Source organism: Drosophila melanogaster, chromosome 3L, assembly GCF_000001215.4.
Source record: "Drosophila melanogaster chromosome 3L".
NCBI lineage: Eukaryota > Metazoa > Arthropoda > Insecta > Diptera > Drosophilidae > Drosophila > Drosophila melanogaster.
This window is the reverse complement of record NT_037436.4, coordinates 19,566,566-19,590,745: the sequence shown is the minus strand read 5'-3', so window position 1 is coordinate 19,590,745 and position 24,180 is coordinate 19,566,566. Positions and strand designations below refer to the sequence as shown.

General features: G+C 41.2%; 4 protein-coding genes across 7 annotated transcripts; 3 read left to right on the top strand and 1 right to left on the bottom strand.

The window, feature by feature from the left end:
- Positions 1 to 221: 221 nt before the first annotated feature.
- On the top strand, positions 222 to 1,674 carry CG14100 (uncharacterized protein). Its single transcript, NM_140873.4, has 2 exons — positions 222 to 1,343; positions 1,404 to 1,674. The coding sequence occupies exons 1-2, from the start codon at positions 268 to 270 to the stop codon at positions 1,549 to 1,551; spliced, it is 1,224 nt and encodes a 407-aa protein (NP_649130.2). The 5' UTR covers positions 222 to 267; the 3' UTR covers positions 1,552 to 1,674.
- Positions 1,635 to 4,493, bottom strand: CG9330 (uncharacterized protein). Its single transcript, NM_140872.3, has 8 exons — positions 4,277 to 4,493; positions 3,955 to 4,211; positions 3,631 to 3,854; positions 2,925 to 3,572; positions 2,692 to 2,865; positions 2,133 to 2,623; positions 1,975 to 2,066; positions 1,635 to 1,915 (listed from the first exon to the last, which is right to left on the bottom strand). The coding sequence occupies exons 1-8, from the start codon at positions 4,362 to 4,364 to the stop codon at positions 1,763 to 1,765; spliced, it is 2,127 nt and encodes a 708-aa protein (NP_649129.1). The 5' UTR covers positions 4,365 to 4,493; the 3' UTR covers positions 1,635 to 1,762.
- A 249-nt stretch (positions 4,494 to 4,742) lies between these two features.
- On the top strand, positions 4,743 to 5,653 carry CG9231 (uncharacterized protein). 2 transcript variants are annotated; one of them, NM_001300191.1, is made up of 2 exons: positions 4,743 to 4,997; positions 5,062 to 5,653. In NM_001300191.1, exons 1-2 carry the CDS (start codon positions 4,831 to 4,833, stop codon positions 5,270 to 5,272), a joined length of 378 nt encoding a protein of 125 aa, NP_001287120.1. In that variant the 5' UTR covers positions 4,743 to 4,830; the 3' UTR covers positions 5,273 to 5,653. The 2 variants fall into 2 exon arrangements, with proteins under 2 accessions (NP_001287120.1, NP_649128.1); NM_140871.3 differs by having other exon boundaries at positions 4,776 to 4,997.
- A 524-nt stretch (positions 5,654 to 6,177) lies between these two features.
- Shal (Shaker cognate l) lies at positions 6,178 to 23,895 on the top strand. Of its 3 annotated transcripts, NM_001104176.2 has the most exons (7): positions 6,178 to 6,424; positions 15,687 to 16,252; positions 16,835 to 17,747; positions 17,870 to 18,032; positions 18,267 to 18,455; positions 20,933 to 21,085; positions 22,030 to 23,895. In NM_001104176.2, exons 2-7 carry the CDS (start codon positions 16,051 to 16,053, stop codon positions 22,123 to 22,125), a joined length of 1,716 nt encoding a protein of 571 aa, NP_001097646.1. In that variant the 5' UTR covers positions 6,178 to 6,424; positions 15,687 to 16,050; the 3' UTR covers positions 22,126 to 23,895. The 3 variants fall into 3 exon arrangements, with proteins under 3 accessions (NP_001097646.1, NP_001262055.1, NP_524159.1); NM_001275126.1 differs by lacking the exon at positions 20,933 to 21,085 and having other exon boundaries at positions 22,030 to 22,308; NM_079435.4 differs by lacking the exons at positions 20,933 to 21,085; positions 22,030 to 23,895 and adding an exon at positions 18,667 to 19,164 and having other exon boundaries at positions 6,178 to 6,435.
- Positions 23,896 to 24,180: the final 285 nt, after the last annotated feature.

Here is a 24,180-nt window from a genome sequence, read left to right as displayed (position 1 = left end):
CCTGTTTAACACAAGTGTTGGATTGCCTAACTGTCGCGTTATTCAACACTGCTTGCATGGGCGTAGTGAAGTTTCTGATTCGGGGGACTTCGAATTTAAGATTATGAATCACTTTGTTCTTGTATCGCAAAAATTCATTTGCTTAGAGTTTTTCTGCATTTTTTTTTGGGATTAAAATAATAATCCCCCCTTAAATGTGTTTGCTTACGCCCATGACTATGCAAACAGATGTTCAGTGAAGTTGAATTGGATTGAATTGAATCGGCCATGCTGTGTAATATATTTAAACGCTCGCTTCAAGCGAATATAAGGAATGTGAATAACTTAAATGTGCTGCGGTTGAGCAGTTCCAGTGGTCCCCGAGGAGAGATCCAGGACGCACTGGACATAGAGGCCAATCTATTCGGGAATTCAGATTTAAGGCATGAGCCGATGAACACGAGGGAAGCTTTACGCAAGAATCGATTTGCCGGTAGAAAACCAAAGGTGCCATTTGCCTCAGTTGCATCTCGCAACCTCTCAGCTCCATCTAATCCTGCACCACGAGTGGCTCCAACTCCCGCTCCAGTAATTAAGGACAATGAGCTGAATCTGGAGTTTGTGCGTCTCACTCTGCAGGATCCACTTACCAGCACCCTACTAACCACAGTGCGCTCCCGCAAGCGCCGTGATAAGAACCGGCAGATCATCGTCGAAGGCCGTCGTCTCATCCAGGAAGCCCTGCAATGTGGTCTCAAAATGGAAGTACTCCTCTTCTCCCAGAAAGATCAGTTGGCTCTGGTCAAGGAGGAAGTAGGCGTGGCACAGGTGGAGACGGGTACCAAGATTTACAAAGTGCCGCAGCACGACCTAAAGACGTGGTCATCGCTGGTAACTCCTCCCGGTCTGATGGCTATCTTCGACAGGCCGTCGGACAAAGGCTTGGAGAAAAACCTGGCGGAGCAACAGCGTCTGGGCTCTCAGCCCTTTCCCATTACAGTTGTGTGCGACAACATCAGGGAGCCCAACAATCTGGGCAGCATTATAAGGACCTGCGCCGCGCTGCCCTGCAGTCAGGTGGTGGTCACCCACGGCTGCTGTGATCCCTGGGAATCGAAGGCCCTGAGAGGAGGCTGTGGCGGTCAGTTTAGAGTTCCAATTCGGGATGATGTAACTTGGGATGAGCTCGCGCTAACCATTCCGCCAGAGGCGGCCGACGACTGTCATGTTTTCATTGCCGAGACCAACCAAAGGAAGCGGGAGAACAACCAGACCATTGACTATGCAGATATCAAGGGTCTTGGAGCCCATAACTTGCTCATTATTGGCGGAGAGAGTCACGGAGTCAGTGAGGAAGCTTACCGGTAAGGGGGGAAACGAATAAGTTATAAAATGGAATGCTAATTATGTTTTTATATTGTCAGTTTCTTAAACTTGGTTGGAGGTAAGGGAAAGTGCATCTACATCCCGCTGGCAGCTGGCATCGATAGCTTGAATGTGGCATCTGCTCTGACGCTGTTGCTTTTTGAACTGCGCCGAAAACTCATTCATCAGGCATCAGAAAAAGAATAAGTTTGGAATAGCAACCGATATAATTAAATGTATTTTCTTTAATTGTTAATTTCTATGACAAAGTGTATAAATCGCAGTTAAATCCCATCAATAAACTTGAGTATATTTGTTATGATCCTTTCGAAAATACAATTTTCATCTTGTGTCAGGCATAATATAAATTTATTGCTAGGCTGTTTCACAAATATAGTAATTAATAATTACATTTAATTCAACTATTAGCTTCGATTTCCTTGTAAACCTCGCGCTTATACTCGTCCAGACCACCTTCGATCGCTCTGACTGTGCGATTGCCACACACCCAGAGTTCCTTGCAGACGACCTTAATGAGGCGTTCGTCGTGGGAAACCAGGATTACGCCGCCCTAAGAAAGACAGTACACATGTATTTCATGGTGTAAATTTCCACTAAAGTCCACTTTACCTTAAAGGCATTTATGGCTCGGCCCAAAGCATCAATGGTTTCAATGTCCAAGTGATTAGTCGGCTCATCGAGCACCAGGAAATTTGGCTCCGCTATAAAATAAATATATTATGTTGATGTTAATGTTATTGAAAGAAGATGGATAGTCACTATCTTACCCATGCACATCTTTGCTAAGGCCACTCGTGATTTTTGTCCTCCAGATAAACTGGCAATGCTCTGCAGTGCCAGTGGTCCGGATATGCCGAAGCTGCCCAACTGCCGGCGATACTCTTCGTCCGGGCGACCAGGAAACAGTTCTGCCAAAACTCCCACACACGTTACATTCATATTCAGATGGTCCACATGGTGCTGCGCAAAATATCCAATTCGAAGACCGCGATGCAGGACAATGTTTCCGTGAATAGTGCTCAGTTGACCGACAATAATCTTCAGCAGCGTCGACTTTCCCGCTCCGTTTTCTCCGACAATGCAAATTCGAGAGTCCGATGTGGCTGAGAGATTGACGCCCTTGAAGATGGGCAGTGGATCTTCTGGATTGTAACGGAAAGTAACCTCCGAAATGGCCAGCACGGGAGGATTAAGGGGTTCCACTTCGGGGAATTTGAGCGTGACCACAGTCTCCTTTTCCACTGGCTTTAGTTCCGGCCTGCAAAGCGAACGTAGATGTTTTAAATTTCTTCCAGTCATTATTTTAATTTATATTTTTGTACTTACAGCTTTTCGAGCATTTTAATTTTGGATTGCACAGACGAGGCACGGTTTGCGTTGTATCGGAAGCGATCGATGAAGTCCTGGACATGAGCTCTGTGAGCCATTTGGGCCTCGTATTCACGTCTTTGGGACTTCAGCTTCTCCGTCTTGGTCTTCTCGAACTGTTCATAGTTTCCCCTGGGGAAAAAACAATTTATATTTAAATTAGGCTACATTTTGTAATTTGTAATAGTTACTTGTATGCCTCCAGTTCCTGGGAATGTAGGTGAATAATGTCTGTCGGCACCGTGTCCAGGAAGTTGCGATCGTGAGAAACTACCAGAATGGTGGTGGCCCATGTCTGCAGATAGTTTTCCAGCCAAATAATGGCTTTGATGTCTAACATGTTCGTCGGCTCATCGAGCAGTAACAGATCGGGTTTTGAGAACAGTGCCCTGGCCAAAGCAAGACGCATGCGCCAGCCGCCTGAGAAGGATTTAGTTGGACGCAGCTGCATATCTGCATCGAATCCCAAGCCCTTAAGTATCACAGATGCGCGGGCCACAGCCTTGTCCGCCTCGATGTTCTGCAGAGAGGCGTAGGTCTCGCTCAGCTCATTGGACAGCGTCGCATCCTGAACTCCATTGTTAAGGGCAGCCAGAATCTCCTTCTCGCGGGTCAGAAGTCTCGTTCGCTCAGTATCACATTCCAGCACACTCTCCACTGCTGGTGTGTCATCGCCAACCACCTCCTGCTCCACGTGCAGCACCGATATGTGCGAAGGGATCTGTAGCTGTCGCTCGGCAATCATGCGGAGCAGTGTAGTCTTGCCCAGGCCATTGCGTCCCACCAGACCATAGCGGCGTCCGTAAGACAGCAGCAGATTCGCATTCTGCAGAAGAACTCTAAATGGAATTAACAATAATTTTCGGTTGCTCAATTTCGACAGTTAGGTTGCCTCACTTTTCGCCAAAAGCCAGGTCAAAGTTTTCGATCTTGATGTCCATGGATCGGTTAAGACCTTTCTGATCCAGCTTGGTGTTCTTCTTGTTGGTCACCTGTGAGGCTGTGGCCGTTTGTAGCTTCACCGCAACAGGAATCATACCATGTTTGTTCACCTCCTGCCGTTTCTCCTGCTTCTGCTGCAGCTTGGCCTCCGCCTTTCCTAGTTTCTTGGAGTCCACTTTCTGTTAAAATAAGAATAGTTTAGTTGTTATTTAATGAAAGTCGTATTGATGGCGCCGTTCATTCAGTTTATTGGAGTGGTTCGTCAAGGGGAACACTTACATTGGCGCCATCTTTGTTGGCCACCCAGATGCTTTGCATATCCTTGTCCAGCCGCTCCATGTTCTTGGCCATCTCCTCGATGTTGACCGGCGCGTTGAGAACCTTTCGCTCCACGTTGACCTCGTTGTTCTTCATGATGTTGAGGAACTGCTCGCAAAGCGTACGTACACTCTCCTCCGACCTATCACAGTCGACGCTCTGCAGGATGTCGCCCACCGCTTCGAAGATGTCATCGCCGCTTTCGAAGTCCTCCTCGCCTGGCAATTGGAATTTGTGTGCGGGGTAAAGAATAAAAGATCACAGGCTAGTGCAAGGCACTTACTTCCGGTGAGCACGCCAACGACATAGGTGAGCAGCTCGTGGTCGATTTTGGGAAACTCGCGCTGCAGAATGCTTGTGTACTCGCTCATCTTGACCTTGATCGCAAATTCGCTTTCTGGACGTGTGGCAGTCGGCTTTTAATTGACTTTTCCGACTTTTATTCCACCGCAAACGAAAACTAAAGGGGATAGCAGAGTGACCGTTGCTGGGTCGACTAAGCATATTTCAGAGATGGTCACACTGCTTTACTTCTAATATTTTTCCCTACTATATATTTTTAAATATCAGATTTATTTTTTCCAGCAGTTTTAGCACCATCAAAATTTCACCTGATTAACAAAGAATTTCCAGTTTAGTTTAGTTTGTTGTTCATTTTTTCAATCACTTCATTGTACAGTGTGAACGTCTCTCAGGGTGACCAAAGAAATCCCAGCTGTTTTCACAGTTATCGACCGTGTGACAGCTCTGTTATGTTAGCAACCACTGTTAATCGAATTGCATAAAATTCCAATTCTCTTTTGCAAGATTACTTGTGAAACGATTAAAAAAGGCAATATGCTAAGCAAAACGGGGTTAATTGGCGCCTTGGTGCGTAGATCCTTCGGCACCAGTCAGATGTTGCGAGAGACGATCAAGAACCACGAGCCAAACAATCTGGAGCGCCGTATGTTGGTTTGGACCGGCAAATACAAGTCGCAGTCCGAGATTCCCAATTTCGTTAGGTAAGTGCCGATTCTTAGAGAGCAAATGCAACAGGTGTCTAAGTTTTGGTGTCAAAACTTGCAGTCAGGATGTCATGGAGCGCTGCCGCAACAAAATGCGCATCCGCCTGGCCAACATAATGATCGCACTCACCGCCGTGGGATGCGCCATTATGGTGTACAGTGGCAAGCAGGCCGCCAAGAAAGGAGAATCCGTCACAAAGATGAATCTCGAGTGGCACAAACAGTTTAATGACTCTCAGCAGAGCGAAGGATCTGCTCCGGCCGCCAAATAGAAAATCACTCCGAAATCCCTCACTCGCCTAGTAATATTAGAACTGGCCAGGCTTCCATTTTCACTTCCAAAGAAGATTGGCTAAAACTGGCCTTAAAAGATTTTGCTAATAATCAGTTGGTCTGAAGATTGTTGAAAATTTTTCTTTTTAAATTTAGATTTTTATTTTTGATTTGAATGTGTGCGTTCAACTAAAAAAATTCATAATTATCCCAATTGGCCCATAAACTATGGAATGGAAAATGTTTGCAGGGCCAAATCTTTAGTGAATTTTTTGGCTTGGAAAGCACTTTGCCATAAGCATGTGTACAAGCCGTGTCCTTGATAGATATTCAGTGATATTTGTAATGTTGTATTATCAAAAATAAAACATATTTATTGCAAATCATGTTTGGGTGCGCTGGGTGAACCAAATTAATATTAAGATTTGGTCATGTTTTTATAAATAAATTATAAATTAACTATAATTAATTAAACTATACATTTTGGAGATACAATTCGGTTTCAAGTAACTTTCTTTTTCGATTATATTCGATTCAAAACAGTATAAAGGTTTGCTAAGTGTGGGTAACAGGTAAGGGGCTAATAAACTATAGATCCTGTGAAAAATGCATGGCTATCGACTGCGACTGAATTGTGATATCCTTGATATGAATCCATTGATATGTGGTATTAGCCATAAATATTTGATCATAGTTCATTCGGAAGGCAACATGAACATCTGTTTCGATTCTGCATCGTCTTCAGAGGCCAGTGGCCACCACTTGCTCGTCGAAGTGCGCCGACGCCGTGAGCATCTCGCTGCTGTCCCGGATTCTGGTTCGGATTTGGGTTCGGACTCGCATGCTCCGAGTGAAACTACCGACTGTCGGAGGCGCTGGCGCTTTTGCATTTACTTTTCACTTTCAGTTTGTCGAAAACTGTTTGTCTGAACGCCCCCAAGAAAACGCCGAGCGGAGCAAAAAGCGGGACGCAGTTTGGGCCAAGTTTTTTGTGGCCCCCGTGCGTGCAGAAAAGGCTGAAAAAGTGTCAGAAAAATTGTTTTTCCAAAAACAGACAGGGGCCAGCATCGAATTTCCCGGATCGAAAGCGTGGAAAATGTACACGCAGTAGTGCGGAAAATGTGCGGCTAACGAAAGGAGGAACGGATGAGGTGGGAAAAGTGTAAGAGGCGAGAAGTGTAAAATGCAATAAAACGAAAGGCGTGCGTATGTATGTGTAAACAGTTTTCCCCAATTTCCCAGCGAAATGCGGGCAGATGATGGACGATAGTCAACAGGAGTATAAAAAGCAATTGTTTAATCAAACATCAGCGAAAGCAGATTGCCTTCCCAGAAAATCCATAAAAAATGAGAGATTTTCCCTGTCTGTCTCTCTTGTTCATTTGTGTGTATGTGTGTGTGTGGGAGTGTGTTTCTCTGTGTACGGGTTTGTGTGGCAATATTCGTTTGCTTTTTTGATTTGTGAAAATGTGTGTATCCGCGAATGTTGCTGTTGTTGTTGTTGTTGTTTTTGTTGTTGCTGTAGCGCTCGTTCTCTCAGCAACAACAACAGCCGTAAAAAATAACAGAAAACCAGAGGGAAAATAAGTGTGGAAAATTCACATCTAGTTCAAACCGCCCATATCCTTGCCATGCGGTTAGCTCATTTTAAAACACGCTTTTTAAGTGCACCTTATGGCGTGCCTGCAGCCCAACAACAAGTTGTTTTTTCTGCATAGTTGGCCTATTTAAATCGACAATCGCCTCAGCCCCCCTCTCCACACACGCACCACCCACTCAGGGTATTAATTTGACCAGCGGGCCAGCGAAAATAGAGAAACAACATAACACGTTAAAAAAGCGTTAGGCACACAAAATATATAACGGTCGGTCCCACGAAAGTGAAGGTCGTCTGTAGGAGAGAAAGAGAGAGCGAGGCAGCCAGGAGCAAACAGGACACTGGGAAAAATCGTTGCTTTCCGATATTTCTTTAAAAATTCCTTCAAAGCATAACAATAATTCCTTTAAAATTTATTTTTACTGTTAGCCAGATTGTAGTGCTCCCATTTACATTTTACTTACATATGAACATAGTTTTTTTGTAGTATTTCTCTCATTCAAATATAATCATATAACTTATAGGGATTTTGATGTGTTTCTTAACAATAAATTTCTTATCTTATAAATAAACCCAACATTTGAAAATGTTGAAGTAGAATCCCGGAATTGGATTGCAACCTAACATTTATTTTCCCGATATTAATGAGTATAATAATGCAGATATCAAATTTATGTACTATCCTTTTGCCCAGTGCAGCTGCAGTCCATTTGTTGGCGTAAATGTGTGAAAAATCCTTGGCTTGGTTTTTGGCGCAATAACAAAGCTGCACTAATACCAGCATCACCGATGCAAGCGCACACACACACAAAGGCTTTATCTCTCTTCTATGTGTGTGTGTGTCTCTTTGATGACGCGCTTAAAGCAGCAGAGGCAGCGCAGTTGCAGCGCAGTTGCAGAGCAGCTGCCGCACATCCAGTAGTTGTTGTTTTGTTATCATTGGTTTAAAATTACACTTTTATTGCAGCTTAATGCACATGGACACCGTAATGCGGTTCTTTTATTACCTCACCTCAAATCGATGGGGTTGATCTTAATAGAAATAAGTGCTTTTACTCTTGAAGATCTTAGTAATAATTATCACGAATATCCTGTAGTATTGAAGATTTTTTGTTTCGACCGCAAATTATTTTGCTACCCCTGGTTGTATCTCTATACATATATCTCTTACACCCCAATAAGCACATATAGTACACAATCCCGTACGTGGTCACAGTTGTACGCGTATTTATACGCAGATATAAACACATTTTACGCATGAAAAGGCTTAGCGGGCCTACATAAATTACGCCATTGGCCACATCCAACCAAGCAACCACCACCCCATCGCTGTTAGCCGCACCATCCACCCAGTGCGACCCAGGATTTGGCTCTTTGGGCCACTTGCACGTCCACTGGACGCCCCGCATCATCACATCCCTTTGAACCGCTCTTGGTGTCCTGCTTGCCATGGCCATCAGGACGAAAGTTTTTCGGTGCTAGTGGTGGTGGATTCGCTACATTGCAGCTCTTCCAGCTGACGATGTTGGCCAACTGATAAGCACGACTCTATAAAGTTTTAATGTCTTTTGCAATTAATGCGAACAACGGCGGAAACTCCAAAGTTTCATCCTTGAACATCCCGAATCCCAACATTTTCTTATATTGTGTAAGCTATGAATTTGAGAAAAACTTTAACGGTTGAGAAGTATACGTATTGTATAATGATTACATAGATATCACACAAATGATGTGGGTATAATAATAAAAGGTAATAGCCAAAATAACAAGTGTAAGGATCAAATAGTTGAATATGGAATACATGTTATTTTGATTCAGTTTTTCCAAGTGCACGTGCCATTGAGTTTACCAGTTTCCAGCAACCCTTGCTTCTTCTTGTTGCTGCCCAGACTTGTTTCGGAACATGAAATTTAAATAATAAATCACCTTGAAATCGAATTGCTGTCGACGCATTCGGCCTTTTCTTGTATTGTCCTCTGGCACAACATGACGTATGGGCAATGCTTGAATTAATAATAAGCATACGCAGTGTGTTGCGGCTACATAAAAATTAATATGCGAAGGATGCTGAAAGCTGGTCAATATTTTTCTTGCCAATGCAAACAAATATTGTTGAAATTATTTTACTCCGTTTCCAAATTGAGATGATTTTAATTGTCCATGCATCAGTTGGCGAATAATTAAATGCATTTAATGCATGCCTTTGTTTGAATTTATAGCCAACATCGCGATGTTTATGATTCAATTACAAATTTATGTTTTTTAAATAATTATTGCAATCGGCTATTAAGATATGTGAAAGATTTTCTGTCCATGTGCAAATTTAATCCGAATAATTGTTTTCAAAAGCAACAAATTTGATTATGATTCGATGTTTTAATATTATTATAATAATAACATAAGCATAATTAGCTTACCCGTTGGCAATGATAAATCTGCTGACCCAAAATGCAGTGCACTGGGTGTGGGATCAATATTGCAGCAGAGATATTTATAGAGCTCTGACGATTGAAAATAAATCGTGTATAAAACCGATTTAATTTTCATGGGGGGAAAAGGTGCCACTAATGCGAATTAGTTTCTTTGAAATGCTTGCCAAATAGACACCTTACTCGAGGAGACACCTTCAATTTTGTTCCTAGTGGGAGGATACATAAAACCCTACTTAAGCGCGGCGACACACTCACGGGCAAAAGTGAAAAGTACAAGGAAAATTAGAAAATCTTTACAGGTCCCAGAGACAAATGGCGAAATGTTTTTTGATGTTGGGCCGACGGCGAGGGCAAAGGCCCTCCTCATCCCCAAATCCAAACACCAACCCAAACCCGAATCCGAACCAATCCCAGTCCGGATCCCACAGCCTAAGCCGAACGCTAGCCCGAAACCGAAACCGAGACCCACATCCTTAGCCCGTATCCAAAGCCCAAGGGTCCTATGAGCAGGCGCAGAGAAAATGAGACTCTCACCCACTCTCCCTTTCTCACATTCTCCCATTCTCTCGTTCTCTCGCGCTTCTCTGCTCAGTAGTACATATTTCTCATTTTTCATTAAGCCGATGGAACAAATTTAAAAAGAACGAAAAAACTAATTGTAAACAAAAGAAAATCATCGCGGGGAAATGTGGGAAATTCGAAGCAGTTGGGAAAACACCGAGTATTTTTGGTCCGGTCAGGAGGTTGTTGTGATGCCTCAAAAATAGTCCAAACAACAACAACAACCAACTAAACACGTAAACATTGTTAACTTATTGTCAATAAAAATACAAAACTGAAATGCCCACCAGGCTATAAAATTGCCTTTATGATCTGGAAACGCGTCCATTTCTTTTTGATTCGCATTTTGCCTCAAAGTTGCAGTTGTGTTCAACCTGCCCGCCGTTTCCACCCCCCGCCCCCCTCGATTTTCGCGAAAATGACTTCCGCTTCGAGAGGGCTAAAAAGAGAAAGTCAAAGTCGAGCCGCCATAATAAGGCGGGCCCACGCAATGGCTGCGATGGAAAATTCACAGGATTTCCGTAGATTTCTCGTGTGCTCCGCACATTAATGCCTAACTAGCATTTGGGTCCCGCAAATTGAATGGAACGGTCTCGAGGGCCGAGTGGGTGGTCCCGGTCCGCCTGCCTGTTTGTACTTTATAATAAACAAAAAACAAATAATAAACATTAAAAAAACGGGCAGTCAGGAAACACAAACAGGGGTGGAAAAAAAAGGAATGCGATGCTGATATGCCCTGAAAGCAACATTAATAGATAATAATTGCGGAGGCTCCGAGGTGTAAATTGATATGGCTATTCCCATGCTGAAGGTCAGAAAAGTATGCTATATTTATGCTGAGCACTGTGCCATGATGGTGGTACCTTTGTATATAGAAGAAATCTTAAATTATTATTATTTGCTAAAACAAAACAATTAATTATGTTAAATTGCTTATAAATTGTTTTGGAATAATAAGCTACAATATCCTTTAAAACCAATTTTTAAATCATAATAAAGTCCAACAGACGGCTTGTTGGTTTATTTTCAATAGAAAATCTGATTCGATATATCTTCGCATTACTAAACAATATATTTATATCATTAATTATGTAAATTGACCTTTCGGACAAAGAAGTTCTTAGACCGAAATTGATTGATGGCTGATAATCTACTGGGAGTTCATTTCGCTCACCTTTCAATTCAGTTTAAATTCGAAATTTTCTGATTGAAATGTTTATAATGGCTGTCACAGTTCAAGACCAAGTCCGAATACTCCCACTCGAATGAAAACTGAAAAAGTCTCACATTGTTGGTTGTAGGGAACAAGGTATGGATGAATGGATGGATAGACAGATGGGTGAATGGATGAATGGATGGATGGATGGATCCACATCATTATGACGAGAGAGATGCTTTGTTGCCGCATGCTGTTGTTCTGTTTTTGGTCTATTTGCGGCCCCCTCCCTCCCACGGAAAAGTGAAACCTTGAGACGAACTGTAACTAAAAGCAGCCAACTAACTGGCAAATAATTAGGCAGCCCCGCGCCACGCAAAACTAAAATAAACTATGCAAATAATTAATGAAAGCACAGGGTGGGACAAATATGTATAATAGGGACATGTGGCGCCTTTGTTTCGCCAGCAGCCGGAAGTCGCATTCAGCAGCCCCGTTTGGCGCCAAGGTGTTTTCCACCGGACAGCCGGACGGGTCACAGCCACCCACCACACCAGCCCACCGACCTTGCCACCTCGTTTGCTGTTTGACAATTTATTCTGGTAGCACACACCACCCACCGAACAGGCTGATCCTGCCGCTGAATTGCCTGATGGCGATGTTGAAGCTATCCTTGAATCGCCCAACGACACCCAGACATCATCATCAGCGTCAGCAGTGAGCGGTGGGTGGTGGGAGGTGTTAGGTGAGCAGGAGAGCAAAGCAAACGGCATTGATTAATTTCCATTTCGCACAATGCGAGCTAGAAAAGCAAGGTCAACGACAAGATATACACTATGAGAAAAGAGGATTTAACATTGTCAAACTCAATCAAAATCAATAATAAATAACAAGCTAACATGCCTATAAAAATAGGTAACGGTTAATGAAAAATATGTTCTAGTCATTTTCTTTTATATTTCGACTCGATTGACTCCTTTCTATGTATAGTTTAAACTCAGACTTGAGTGGCTTTAATGTGACATAAAAAAGATTATAAACATTGTTGAAGGACATTTAAATTTAAATACACCTTCCCACAATACGAAATTATTTACCAAAAACATTTATTCCTATCAAAAAATTTATCTTCAGACAGTGTAATTTTTTCCCGTGTATTTCTTTGAAGAGTAATAACGTCAATATATAGAGGAAATTGTTGATAGGATAATGCGGCATTAAAACATTAAGGCCTGACACTCAGCTGGGTTTCAAAAAGTGCTGGTGTGTGTGTGGGTGGTAGTGGGTGCTTCTATGGGGTGTGGGTTCTGTGGGAGTGGCAATCAAGGTTGAATCTGTCGGTTTGTTTGACTCTTCTTTTTTCTTTAATGGGCGCAAAATTTGTTTGCGTATTGTGTGATGTGATGCACTGGGGGAACTGAGCTTACTAGTTTTGTTTTCTACTACTATTCATTTTGAGCTTCTACTATATAAGAATGTATTAATAACATCTTATATCCTTTTTATACATTACTGTAACAGTTATTCAGCTCAAACAATGAGTCGCTGCCATCAATCAAAATGAGACCCTAATATCTATTTTGCATGTACTGCATGCAAATACAAGTTAGTACTTGTGATGTAAGACAAGCCCAGTCAGTCCATCTCAACCCCATTCTCATCTATCACTTGAGCTAACCTTCTCTAACCTTAGCGTTCAACTACCGACAACCTTTTTGTGACCGTGTCGTGTCTCACTGGTTTCCATTCAGCAAACTAATAACTCCTAATGGCTATTGTTATGGCAACGCCGAATGACAAACGCCACATCCACTTTAACCCGAAACACCTTCAACTTTTCCTTACTTTCAAGAATCATTTGGTTACTGCAAGGAAAACTTTGGGAAATCATCTAACTGAGTATACACTACAATTTGGAACTACAACACAAGAAATTTCTCTTGTTTAGTATTCAATTAATAAAATAAATTTTGAACTCCTAATTATTTTGGCTGTATTAAAGTATACTAGGACATGGAAGAAATATCGAACTATTTACAGGTATAATTTTTCGATACATCCTATATATAATTGGAAAGCGCAGCTAGGAGACATTTGATAGACATATATATTTTTAATCAGAACCAAAAGTGGAGTAGATATAGCCACGTCTGCTGGTCCATCCCTTCGTTTTTACTCAAACTGGTCTTTTAGTGGTAAAGCTATCTGCATAAAACTTATCCAAAAGTCTTTTATCTGATGAAGGTATAATAAAACGAATATTAAACCCTTTGATAATTTTAGGCTTTATTTTGAGCATATAGCTATCATAGAAAACGGACTAATAACAATCGAAAATATTAAAAACGAAATCTAAGTTTCGTTATTTCTGATCACCCAGTGATTCTTACTCGGCATTTAGAGGCTTGCTTAGATATGAAACCACTGCAAGCGTATATAAAATTCAGCGTGACGACTGTTGTTTTTTAAACCACATTTTCTTTTAAATACTATGTGATGAGCATTGTTTCACAATTTTTATATTATATCACGCATCTCCTAGTTGACAGGTGCCCTTAAATATACAACCATTTTTAATAAGGGTGCGTTAAACAAATTAAACTGCTTTTTCTGGTAGTGCAATCGATGTGCTCTTGGTTGGAATTATGTAGCAATGGAGTAACAATCGTGGCAGTGCTAGAGTAAAACAACTAAACACAGAGCCATAAATATTGTATAAATCAAAGAAACACATTATATAGACTTCAAGAGTCATGCCAAGCCATGACATTTATGGAAACAAATGACTTTGTGTCACAGTTCCCAAGTTGGGCGGTTAGTTGGGTGGGTGCTTTGTCGCCGCGAAGTGGGCGCAAGGCCAAAGGACAGATAAGAAAACTTTTTGCGTTCTAATTGTTGTTGGGAAAATGACTTGTGGCCCAAGGAAGATTTGCAGGGTGTTTACTGTCCATTGAAATGCACATAAATTTGTTGTGCGACTGGCGAAATCGAGCAACAAAGCCACCCACGCATCCCACCCAATCTTTCGCGTACACTCAAAACGGAATGCAATGGAAAATCCTAAAACAGATTAAAATTTTAGCATGGTATGTAAAAGGCACACTGAAAACAAATAATACGAAATGAAACGCCATTATATGTCTAGTCTGAATTCATTGACTTATTAAAAGTAATTGATATGTAAATCTTCATTTAAATCTAGTTCTTTCTCTAATTAATTTATTTTTTATGGAATGTCGGTGTATAAAATTATACCTATTTTATTTAAAAGTGGAAAGAGTATTTGTCACTATGAATTGCAGTTTACGTAGTGACGAAGCGCACCAGAGAAGTGTGCTTAGATCGCTACGATACGTACGCAAAAGTGAAAATCTGACTTTAATGTCCTGTTATAACAAAAATAGGATGAGTACAATTTTAGATATGGTATCTGTAAAATCATTTCTCGTCATAAATGTAGATGCCAAAACTGCATGTTGACAATGCGATCGCGACTTAATTTTACCCTGTAAAATTATGATTTTTCTTGAATGCAATATACATTATAATATGAAAGGTTGTATTTAATGGGACTTTCTTTTCAACCTGTTGAACTTTTATATTCTTCTTTATAGTAATATAATCATTATAAAAAATACAAAAGGTATGGGTGCCATTTTCCCATTGTTTCCATCCCAGGCAAGAAGTTCGGGTCCAAACCAGATCCATCCAGTCGTGGACAGATGGAAGAAGACCATCCGCTGGTCGTTCACTCCACTGGCTCTGGCCAAAGTAATGCTCCCAGCTGCCGGACCCATGCCAGACCCATGGTCCCTCCCTGCGATTCTGTTTGGCTTGTTTAAATATTTAGACAGAGCGCTGCTCGAAAACGCATTGAATGGCGTTGTCTGTCGATTGCCGTGAATAATTATATATACGCCGGGGCGTAGGGGAGTGGGGGGGATAAGTTGATAATGTAAACAAGTGAAGCGAGAAATTGAGGAGTGGGCCGATGTGTGTGTGTGTGTAGTTTGTGCTCGGGTGCTATTCCCCCAGATTTATGATAATATTTATGCTTTGAGAAAATCGGAGAATCCAGCAGACAATACTACGAGTATTTGGGATTCCCCATAAACTTTAGAATTCGATTGAAGTGAATTTCAAACAATTGGATGCATTTAATTTAAATGTGGGCGGTTTTAATTCGATTCAGCGAACCCTAACCGATTGCTTTACTATACACTTGGTCTCTGGGAATTTGTGGGGGATTTAAGGGTAATCTTGGGTCTTTGTTTACAACAAATTGGAAAATTTCTGCACAAGCATTAGTCATTAAATAAATATTTTCAAATATGTGCTTAAAAATAGATTATACGAGTTTTTGCATTTCTGTTCTGTCTTTCTGGGAATTTTTATTTACAACAACAATTATTAAATGGTACTTGCTTCGAAATAGGGCACAAACATTTTCACTAACAACCATTAAAGATCTCAAGATATTAGTCGGTCTTAAGTTTGGCAAATAAAGTGCTCAACTTGCAGCAAAATATTCGCTTCTCAGTATTTTGTGTGTGAGCTGTGAGCGTGTTTTAAAAACTTTTCGTAGAATTAAAACTCTCATACATTGCGACCCCTTTTCCTTCGCAAACTTGTGCTAAAGTGCGGCGAACTTTTTCACTTTCTTGCAGTGCTGCACATCAACATAACTGGAGAACACGAGAAACTTTTCATATCCCCGCAGTGAACGATAAAAGCAAAAGTAGCAGCAGCCACAGCAAAATGACAGCAATAAGTTCAAGCAATAAAACACAGCTAGCCAGAAGTTGCAAACATGCACTCGCAGCACAATAAGGACGGGTGGCGGTCGAAAGCTTTAAAATAGGAGTTAATCACCGGACTCTCCATCCCGCAGAGCGCCCGGTACACCCGGGACACCCCAATAAACTGCCAAATAATATAGGATATTAGCCAGCCGGTGGACGGAACCCAGCGAGGAGCGCAAGAAAGAAGCCCTACTGTCAGCCGGGACACTGAAACATTCCACCCCATAGCATGGCCTCGGTCGCCGCTTGGCTGCCCTTCGCCCGGGCGGCGGCCATCGGGTGGGTGCCGATAGCCACCCACCCACTGCCACCGCCCCCGATGCCCAAGGATCGCCGCAAAACGGACGACGAGAAGCTCCTGATCAACGTCTCCGGGCGGCGTTTCGAGACGTGGCGGAATACTTTGGAGAAGTATCCGGACACCCTTTTAGGTACGCATACGTAATATAGTACTCAAGGTACTAAAAGCGGTTTAACCCCTTATAAATACAAGCTTCAATATAAAAACAGGAAAACTATTAAGACTTTGTTAATTAAACTTAAGTTTACTAAAACCTTTGATTACTAATCCCATACTCTTTGGGCAGCAGGGCAATATTTATAGCATTAACAATTCTACTTTGTACGCAGAGCTAAAAACGAATAAAATGCTTTGTTCATCTTGATGCCAGCATCATTTTGTTTAATAGTTTATACAGTTTACAGACGATTGGCTGTATAATAAATTATTCATTCTGCATAATAAAAAACCTTTCAGTAAATTCAGGAAAATCGAATAAAAAATGTTCTTGAAAATGCTTCTCTCTACATATGTATATATATATCAAATTTATTGTATAACATTTTCATATATGTATCTTTTCCTTAAAAGAAAAGCATAATTGCTCCCAAGAACATGTTCAGATATTTACAAGTGCCAATATTCCTATATTACCAACTGTAAACAAGCTTTATTAACTTTTTAAACCACTAGTACCACTGAATTTATTTCCATTAATATTGATTATATTCAGGTTCCAATGAAAGGGAGTTCTTCTACGACGAGGACTGCAAAGAATACTTCTTCGATCGGGACCCGGACATCTTCCGGCACATACTGAACTACTACCGGACGGGCAAGCTGCACTACCCGAAGCACGAATGCCTCACCAGCTACGACGAGGAGCTGGCCTTCTTTGGAATAATGCCGGATGTCATTGGCGATTGCTGCTACGAGGACTACCGGGACCGGAAGCGGGAGAACGCGGAGCGGCTGATGGACGACAAGCTGTCGGAGAACGGGGATCAGAATCTGCAGCAGCTGACCAACATGCGCCAGAAGATGTGGCGGGCCTTCGAGAATCCGCACACGTCGACGAGCGCCCTGGTGTTCTACTATGTTACGGGTTTCTTCATCGCCGTCTCCGTGATGGCCAACGTGGTGGAGACGGTGCCGTGTGGCCACCGGCCGGGCAGAGCGGGAACTCTGCCCTGCGGCGAGCGCTACAAGATCGTCTTCTTCTGCCTGGATACCGCCTGCGTGATGATCTTTACGGCGGAGTACCTACTTCGACTCTTCGCCGCCCCCGATCGCTGCAAGTTCGTGCGCTCGGTGATGAGCATTATTGATGTGGTGGCCATTATGCCGTACTACATTGGCCTCGGGATCACCGACAACGACGACGTGAGCGGTGCTTTCGTCACGCTGCGCGTGTTCCGTGTCTTCCGCATATTCAAGTTCTCGCGCCACTCGCAAGGACTTCGGATCCTCGGCTACACGCTCAAGTCCTGCGCCAGCGAACTGGGCTTCCTTGTCTTCTCGCTGGCCATGGCCATTATCATCTTTGCCACCGTCATGTTCTACGCCGAGAAGAACGTCAATGGCACCAACTTCACATCGATTCCGGCGGCCTTCTGGTATACCATCGTCACAATGACGACGCTGGGGTGAGTTTATTCAGAGTGATAATACATGTGTGTGTTCCCATTACTTTCTCATGCCAATTGAAAGGGATAGATTTCCCATTGCCTTATCTAATCTTATTCTGAAATCTTTCCATCCGTCGCAGATATGGCGACATGGTGCCAGAGACAATAGCTGGCAAAATTGTGGGCGGCGTCTGCTCGCTTAGCGGTGTGCTGGTCATCGCCTTACCTGTACCTGTTATCGTATCGAACTTTAGTAGAATCTATCACCAGAACCAGCGAGCGGACAAGCGCAAGGCGCAGCGGGTAAGAAAAGGCTATCTGGGGAATCCCGAGGAATCCGTTAGTGTCACAAGAACTTTAGACTGGAATTACCAGTAATTATAGTTACAGATTTGGCCAGCAGGTTCTGTGACACTGATATTAAATCGGTGAAAATTTTATCTGGGAGCCAGTGAAAGTCATCCATTTTTCCGTGTGCATCCCAACTAAATGCCACCCACCACCCGCAAATACTCATTATGTGTTATGACCTTGCAGAAAGCTCGCCTGGCGCGCATCCGCATTGCCAAGGCCTCGTCCGGAGCCGCCTTTGTTAGCAAGAAGAAGGCCGCCGAGGCCCGGTGGGCTGCCCAGGAGTCGGGCATCGAGCTGGATGACAACTATCGGGACGAGGACATCTTCGAGCTGCAGCACCATCATTTGCTGCGATGTCTGGAGAAGACAACGGTGCGTATACGCAATGTGCGAGGCAGCTTTGTCCTTCGCTGTGCAGCTATCTCTATCTCTCTGTATACATACTCGTACATGTGATATACGTATTATTGTCACTCGATTGCGCGCTCAGTGTTTTTGAACTTATGATTTGAACTTATCATTTCTTACTACCTCTCGAATCACACTCTGTCTCTATACATTTTTCGTTTCTACTCCGTGACAGATGTAGCAACATTTGAACATCTCAGTTGTAGTCAGAAATTGTAAGGTTTGCCACGAGCTCATTAGGAAAGCAATGACAACGGCATCAACGAGAGCGACACCCACAGCCAAAAAAACATCAACGGTGGCGACAGCAATATCAGCAAGTGGCAGGACGAAGGATATGTTGTTGGGCGTTTTAGAACTGACGCGTCTTCTCATAAATCAAAATAATAGTCAAAAATCGCAGAAAGCCAAGAGAAAAAGAAACTGAACTGAAATGCGAATATTCAGCATCTTTTGTATGTGCATTTTGTTAAGCGTTTTAGTTTTATCGATTTATTTGAATATGTTTTCTGTACATTATTATGGTATTTATCGTTTTTGTGTGCGATCTGTTGTATTTCGTTCTAAGTTATATATTCTAAGTTCACCATTTGTGTCATGTTTTTCACACGATCTGAGCCCGAAACTGGCTTCGAAAATAAGCAAATATAAAACATAGAAATAAAAAGCAATGAATATCAATGTCTATGCTCTGAAAAAAAGCGAATATAAATAAATTCGCCAAAGTAAGTGCTTTCGGTTTGTATTTAAGTTCCGTTCTTTCTTCAATCTTTCTCTAACCCCTCTCCCTCCATCTCTCTCTCTCTCTCTTTATACCTTTCTCGTTCTATCTAACCTCGTTCATGTTTACGCGTTGTACTTAATTTTTATGATTTCCAATTTTCAATTTTAATTTCTTCTTTGTTGATTGTCGATTGTTTTTTGTTGATTTCAAATACCCTCTGGCATTAGAGAACGATTCGTGTTGAATGCTATGCGCTGTATTCTGTTTTAAGTTCCTCGAATAGGTCATTACCGAACAGAATCGGTTCGAACAATATGCGAATGCTCCCCCACATGCTATCAAGAAATTTCCAAAACGCCCATTTAGCCATATGCAATCGATTGCTGTCAACAAACAGGCCAGAAACCATATCAAAATCTAAACATTTTAAATGCCCAAAGGGGCTCATCAAGTGAGGCGAAGTATCGGCACGAACAATTCAAAGTCACTAAGTGGATATGAAAACCCCATTAAAGCACACAATTTGTAAGGCCTAATTTATCGAGAGTAAATTCCCATTTTCCATTAAATGGCTCAGCATTAACTATTTTTTTATGAGCACAATTCATATTCCATTCAAAATAGTTCTTGGCCAGCTCACTGTGCTATTTTCGAAGACAAAAATTTGTTTAAAAGTTAGGAAAACAACACTATTGTTTAAGAATAATGAAAACATGGACAGAAAATAATATGGATGGTAATGGAGTTTTTTTAAGGAAAAACTTGTTATGCAATTATAAATACTGCAGTTTTTAAACAAATCTAAATAAATTAATAAGTTTCAGAATTGTCATATCAGCTTTTACTAATATGAATTAAAATGTTTAATGTACTATACACTTAATAGAATTGACAAAACTTTTCAGTGATTCTCACTCTGCTTTCATAATCGATTATTATGCACCATTACCATCTTTATTTTGTATGTGTGCTAGTCATAACCATAAGCAATTTCACTTGATGAGCTCTTAAATTCTCTACTAAAAGCAGCAAATCAATAAAACAGCGTTTTGTCATAAATCGAGAATCGGTTAGAAGCGGCCATAAATGTGGTCGCGTTTTGAGCCAAAGTCGCACTCGAATGTCGCTGGCTGGCGCTTGCTTTCCATTCGTACCGCTCTGCCACGCCCCCGCCACCGCCCATGCCCACCGAACCGCCCCGCATTTACCGCTCTCGTTCTGCTAAGTGACTGCCCGCCCGCTGCCTCGCCCCCTGGCTGTTTCGATAAAAAGTTTGTTCTCATAGTGTTTTCGTACAATTGTCATTGCTTAGGAGCCGCAAAATAAGAAAAACAAAAAAACAAAACAAGAAAATCACCCAATTTCCCATTAACAAATTGTAGCGTTCAAATGTTTATAACTTGCCCCCCCCCTTACATAAACCAGCTTAATGTTTTAATTGTTGTTTAAACTCGAAGGGGCTAAAAACGCTCGCTCTTCCCCTTTCTCCTCACCCCCTCCACCTTTCCAAGTATTTGTTTATGCGTATGTACTTGAACCCAATTCTTAAGTCCTGTGTTTTGTGTGTGTAAAACCCCGCTCCCCCTCCCAAGATTTCTATATTGTAAAATTGTTGAAAAAAAAGAAAAGAAAAGAAAAACATTGTACTCTATGTATTCTTCGTTTCTCTTTGTAAAATTCTTCTCTGGCTGTACCTCTCAATGCTCAAAAACCGCAGGATCGAGAATTTGTCGAGTTAGAAATACCGTTTAACGGCCAGCCCAAGAGGCCGGGCTCCCCGTCCCCGATGGCCAGTCCCGCCCACTCGACAAACAGTGCCGCCGGCCTGCTGCAGTCCTGCTGCGGCCGATGCTGCTCCCAGCGCTACCAGGTAAGCTATACGCCCCCACATACCCTGTACGGAGAGAGAAGTGCGGAAGTTACCGCCGTCCGGCACTCGAGGGGTTGAGTGCCCCCAGCAGGTGGGTCCAAAACCGCTTTCCGTAACCCCTCTCTCTTTATTAGTACTATATACCGTTTGTGTGTGTTGACTTTGTTGCCTCTGTTGGTCTTGTACTCTTGTAAATTTTCACATCTCACCTTCGGAAGAACTAAAACATCCTCGAGGATATCACTTGGGGGCATCTTAGGGAAATTAACATGATTTTGGTGCCCCTAGTCATTAAACTTTCATTATAAAATTCATTTCTAAATTCATTTCAATGTACTATAAATACTCAGGTCGGATAAATGCAGATGGTAATCATGACAAAACTAAATATATCGGTGCTCCTCTAGGATATGCACTTTTCCTATGTCAAATATATAGTGTTTTACATCAAAAAGTATGCTATGAGTCTTGCACTTACAGATTTAGTAAGGGTGTAGATGCTATGTAGAATGTATGGTGTAAATATCAGTCAAAAATGTAACTTCTTTCCGAAAATGTTGATAATATATTAAACAAAATGTTGTAAATATAAATTCTTTAAGTGCAGTCAAATATATGGAGCTCTTTATTGTATTAAAATGTATATAGTAACGTAATTTGATTCAAATGTAAAATAAACAATGTCCTTTCCTTTATATATACATATATTTTATATTTCTTTAAAATATTTATATACGAGACAGCAAAATCGTAGAATATATATTCAAATTTCTCAGTGCGCATCCTTAAGAATGTTTTGAGTCTGATAGGAGGCTGGAATCTTGATCCAGCTTCTGTTTTAGTTTTAGGCACATCATGCTATTCTGGAGCTATCATTAATCATGTAAACTCTGACCCCGAGCCTTTATATTACCGCTTTCTGGTCTGTTCTCGTTTCTATTTAGGCCTGCGGCAAGTACATGCCGGCTGCCAGCAATGCTCAGAATAGCCAAAACAATCAGCCCATGGATGGCACCTACCTGGTGGAGGCCTCGTTCTGAGCCGGCGGCAGCAGGTTGGCGTCGAGATGCACATCCTCGGCCAGGGAGGCAGTCACATCCCAATCCAGATCGAGATGATTTACGTTTACGTTTAGTCTAACTTAAAAAGTTTTTAAACTAAATTGAATTCGTTTTGTAGACATGTCGTGTGTGTTTAGTCGCCAAATATAAAAATTGATGGACCCGAGGAATATCTGAAGCCGAAATACAACTGTAATCTCTAAAATCTGATTTTCGAGTTTAACGAGCAAAATATTTAATTAAATGCAAGCACTTGCAGACTCAAATGAAAGCAACGCCGAATGTGTAATGTATTGTATGATGAAGGGCACATTAAAATAAAACAAGTAACAAATGAAGTATGTAAAAGTGCCCAACCCAGATTCTGCGGCGGCAAAGTCGGATTTGATTAGCGAGGACCCGTTAATGAAAAAAACCCAAATATTAATTATAAAAATATGCAACACTATTTACTTTATTTAGGTGACAAGACAACAACAGCAAACAACAGAAACCGAAGCATTTTAGAGGAATTTACTGTGTATGTTTTAATAACGTGAACATAAAGTAGCATAGCAGGCGAAATAGTTTGAAGAAAGTACTAAAGAGATTTAGCTAATAATAGGATCTATAACTGACGAGAAGGGCAGAGTCCAAAAACCAATTGAACAAAATCCGAACACAATAAGGAACATTTTAATAGCAAACGATTTGTGTGTAGCCAGGAAACGAACAAGGAACGAAAGTTTGCTAGAAAATTATGAAGATATTAATACGAATTCGTGTATTTTTTAAGTGGTCCGTAGTTTAGTAGGTATGATCTTCATCCCCTACTCCCCTTTTTTTTCTCATCGACAATGATCTCTTAGTCAGCATTAACGCATTTGTGTGACAACCTCATTTTCCCCTAAAAAACTATGTATATGTGTGTACAGCAAAGAGGTTTCAGTTCGTCATTCAACATTTCCCATCCTTTTTCCGAAGTACTCCAAAGTGAACTAATCAAAATCTATTGAAAAACTAAAAATTACAAACTTTCTTCCAAGAACTAAGTTAGCGAGAAAACTATTTAAATGTATATGTGTGTGTAGGAAAGGCTTTAACGAATTGGAACATTAACTAACTAAATGAACTCTTAGCAAATTCTAACAGAAACTTAAAGTATATTAATTAATTCTAAATTAAAATCAAACATTTAAAATTAGTTCAAGTAAACAACTTAAAAAAAAAACAATAACATAAATATGGAGCTTGTATGTATGTATGATAAATTTATTATGATTACTCGAATTATTATTATTAGTCCGGCGATGAATACGATAATAGTGTTGCCCGTTTGTTTCTAACTCTCTAAGTTGCCTAATAATTTCCCAAAAGATAACAAGCTAAACTAACAAAACTCACAGCTTTTGTTTATCAAAACGAAGTTGTGCATAAAACGCTTAAGATGCGATTATGATTAGATCGGAGATTTACGAAAACCACATCAAGAAGACAAACTAAAATTTGGTTACTTAAACCAACTCTTGTAGCGATATTCTAAAAGAAAACCAAAACTATCAGATAAACGAAAGTCGGGGTCGAAACCCAAATCCGATGGAGGAAGACGACATTTCTCTTTTGATTTTTAGTGATATGTAATTCGAATTGAGGTACAGCAAAAACAAATACTCTGCCACGGGTCTCTGAGAATGAAAAAGCTAAAGATTAATAATGAATAAAATAAAGAAATCTGTTTACTTCCACCATACATGCGAATACTCCTCATCTATGTAGGTTCTAGAACGTACATAGATATTACGGTGACCCATCTGGTAAGTTAACAATTTGGATATGAAAACAAACAACAAGATTTTGGGATAACAAACATAAATAATTAAATTTTTCATATCTTCTGAATATAAATTGATTTTAATATATAATTATATCAGGTGAAAGTCTTTTATATCTTCTTAGCTTATCTCTATAAAGACCCAACTTGACCTGGGCTCCACAACTGAAAGCAAAAGTGAGATAATCTCATATCCAAAATAACATTTCAGGGCCACCCTACCC

Excerpts from the sequence above, each read along its gene's own strand:
- CG14100 (NM_140873.4), top strand. The coding sequence starts at position 268 with ATGCTGTGTAATATATTTAAACGCTCGCTTCAAGCGAATATAAGGAAT. Across the intron at positions 1,344-1,403 it reads GTCAGTGAGGAAGCTTACCG|TTTCTTAAACTTGGTTGGAG; the intron begins GTAAGGGGGGAA and ends TTATATTGTCAG.
- CG9330 (NM_140872.3), bottom strand. The coding sequence starts at position 4,364 with ATGAGCGAGTACACAAGCATTCTGCAGCGCGAGTTTCCCAAAATCGAC. Across the intron at positions 3,855-3,954 it reads CCAACAAAGATGGCGCCAAT|AAAGTGGACTCCAAGAAACT; the intron begins GTAAGTGTTCCC and ends TTATTTTAACAG. Across the intron at positions 3,573-3,630 it reads GACCTGGCTTTTGGCGAAAA|AGTTCTTCTGCAGAATGCGA; the intron begins GTGAGGCAACCT and ends AATTCCATTTAG.
- CG9231 (NM_001300191.1), top strand. The coding sequence starts at position 4,831 with ATGCTAAGCAAAACGGGGTTAATTGGCGCCTTGGTGCGTAGATCCTTC. Across the intron at positions 4,998-5,061 it reads GAGATTCCCAATTTCGTTAG|TCAGGATGTCATGGAGCGCT; the intron begins GTAAGTGCCGAT and ends CAAAACTTGCAG.
- Shal (NM_001104176.2), top strand. The coding sequence starts at position 16,051 with ATGGCCTCGGTCGCCGCTTGGCTGCCCTTCGCCCGGGCGGCGGCCATC. Across the intron at positions 17,748-17,869 it reads GTCACAATGACGACGCTGGG|ATATGGCGACATGGTGCCAG; the intron begins GTGAGTTTATTC and ends CATCCGTCGCAG. Across the intron at positions 21,086-22,029 it reads GCTGCTCCCAGCGCTACCAG|GCCTGCGGCAAGTACATGCC; the intron begins GTAAGCTATACG and ends GTTTCTATTTAG.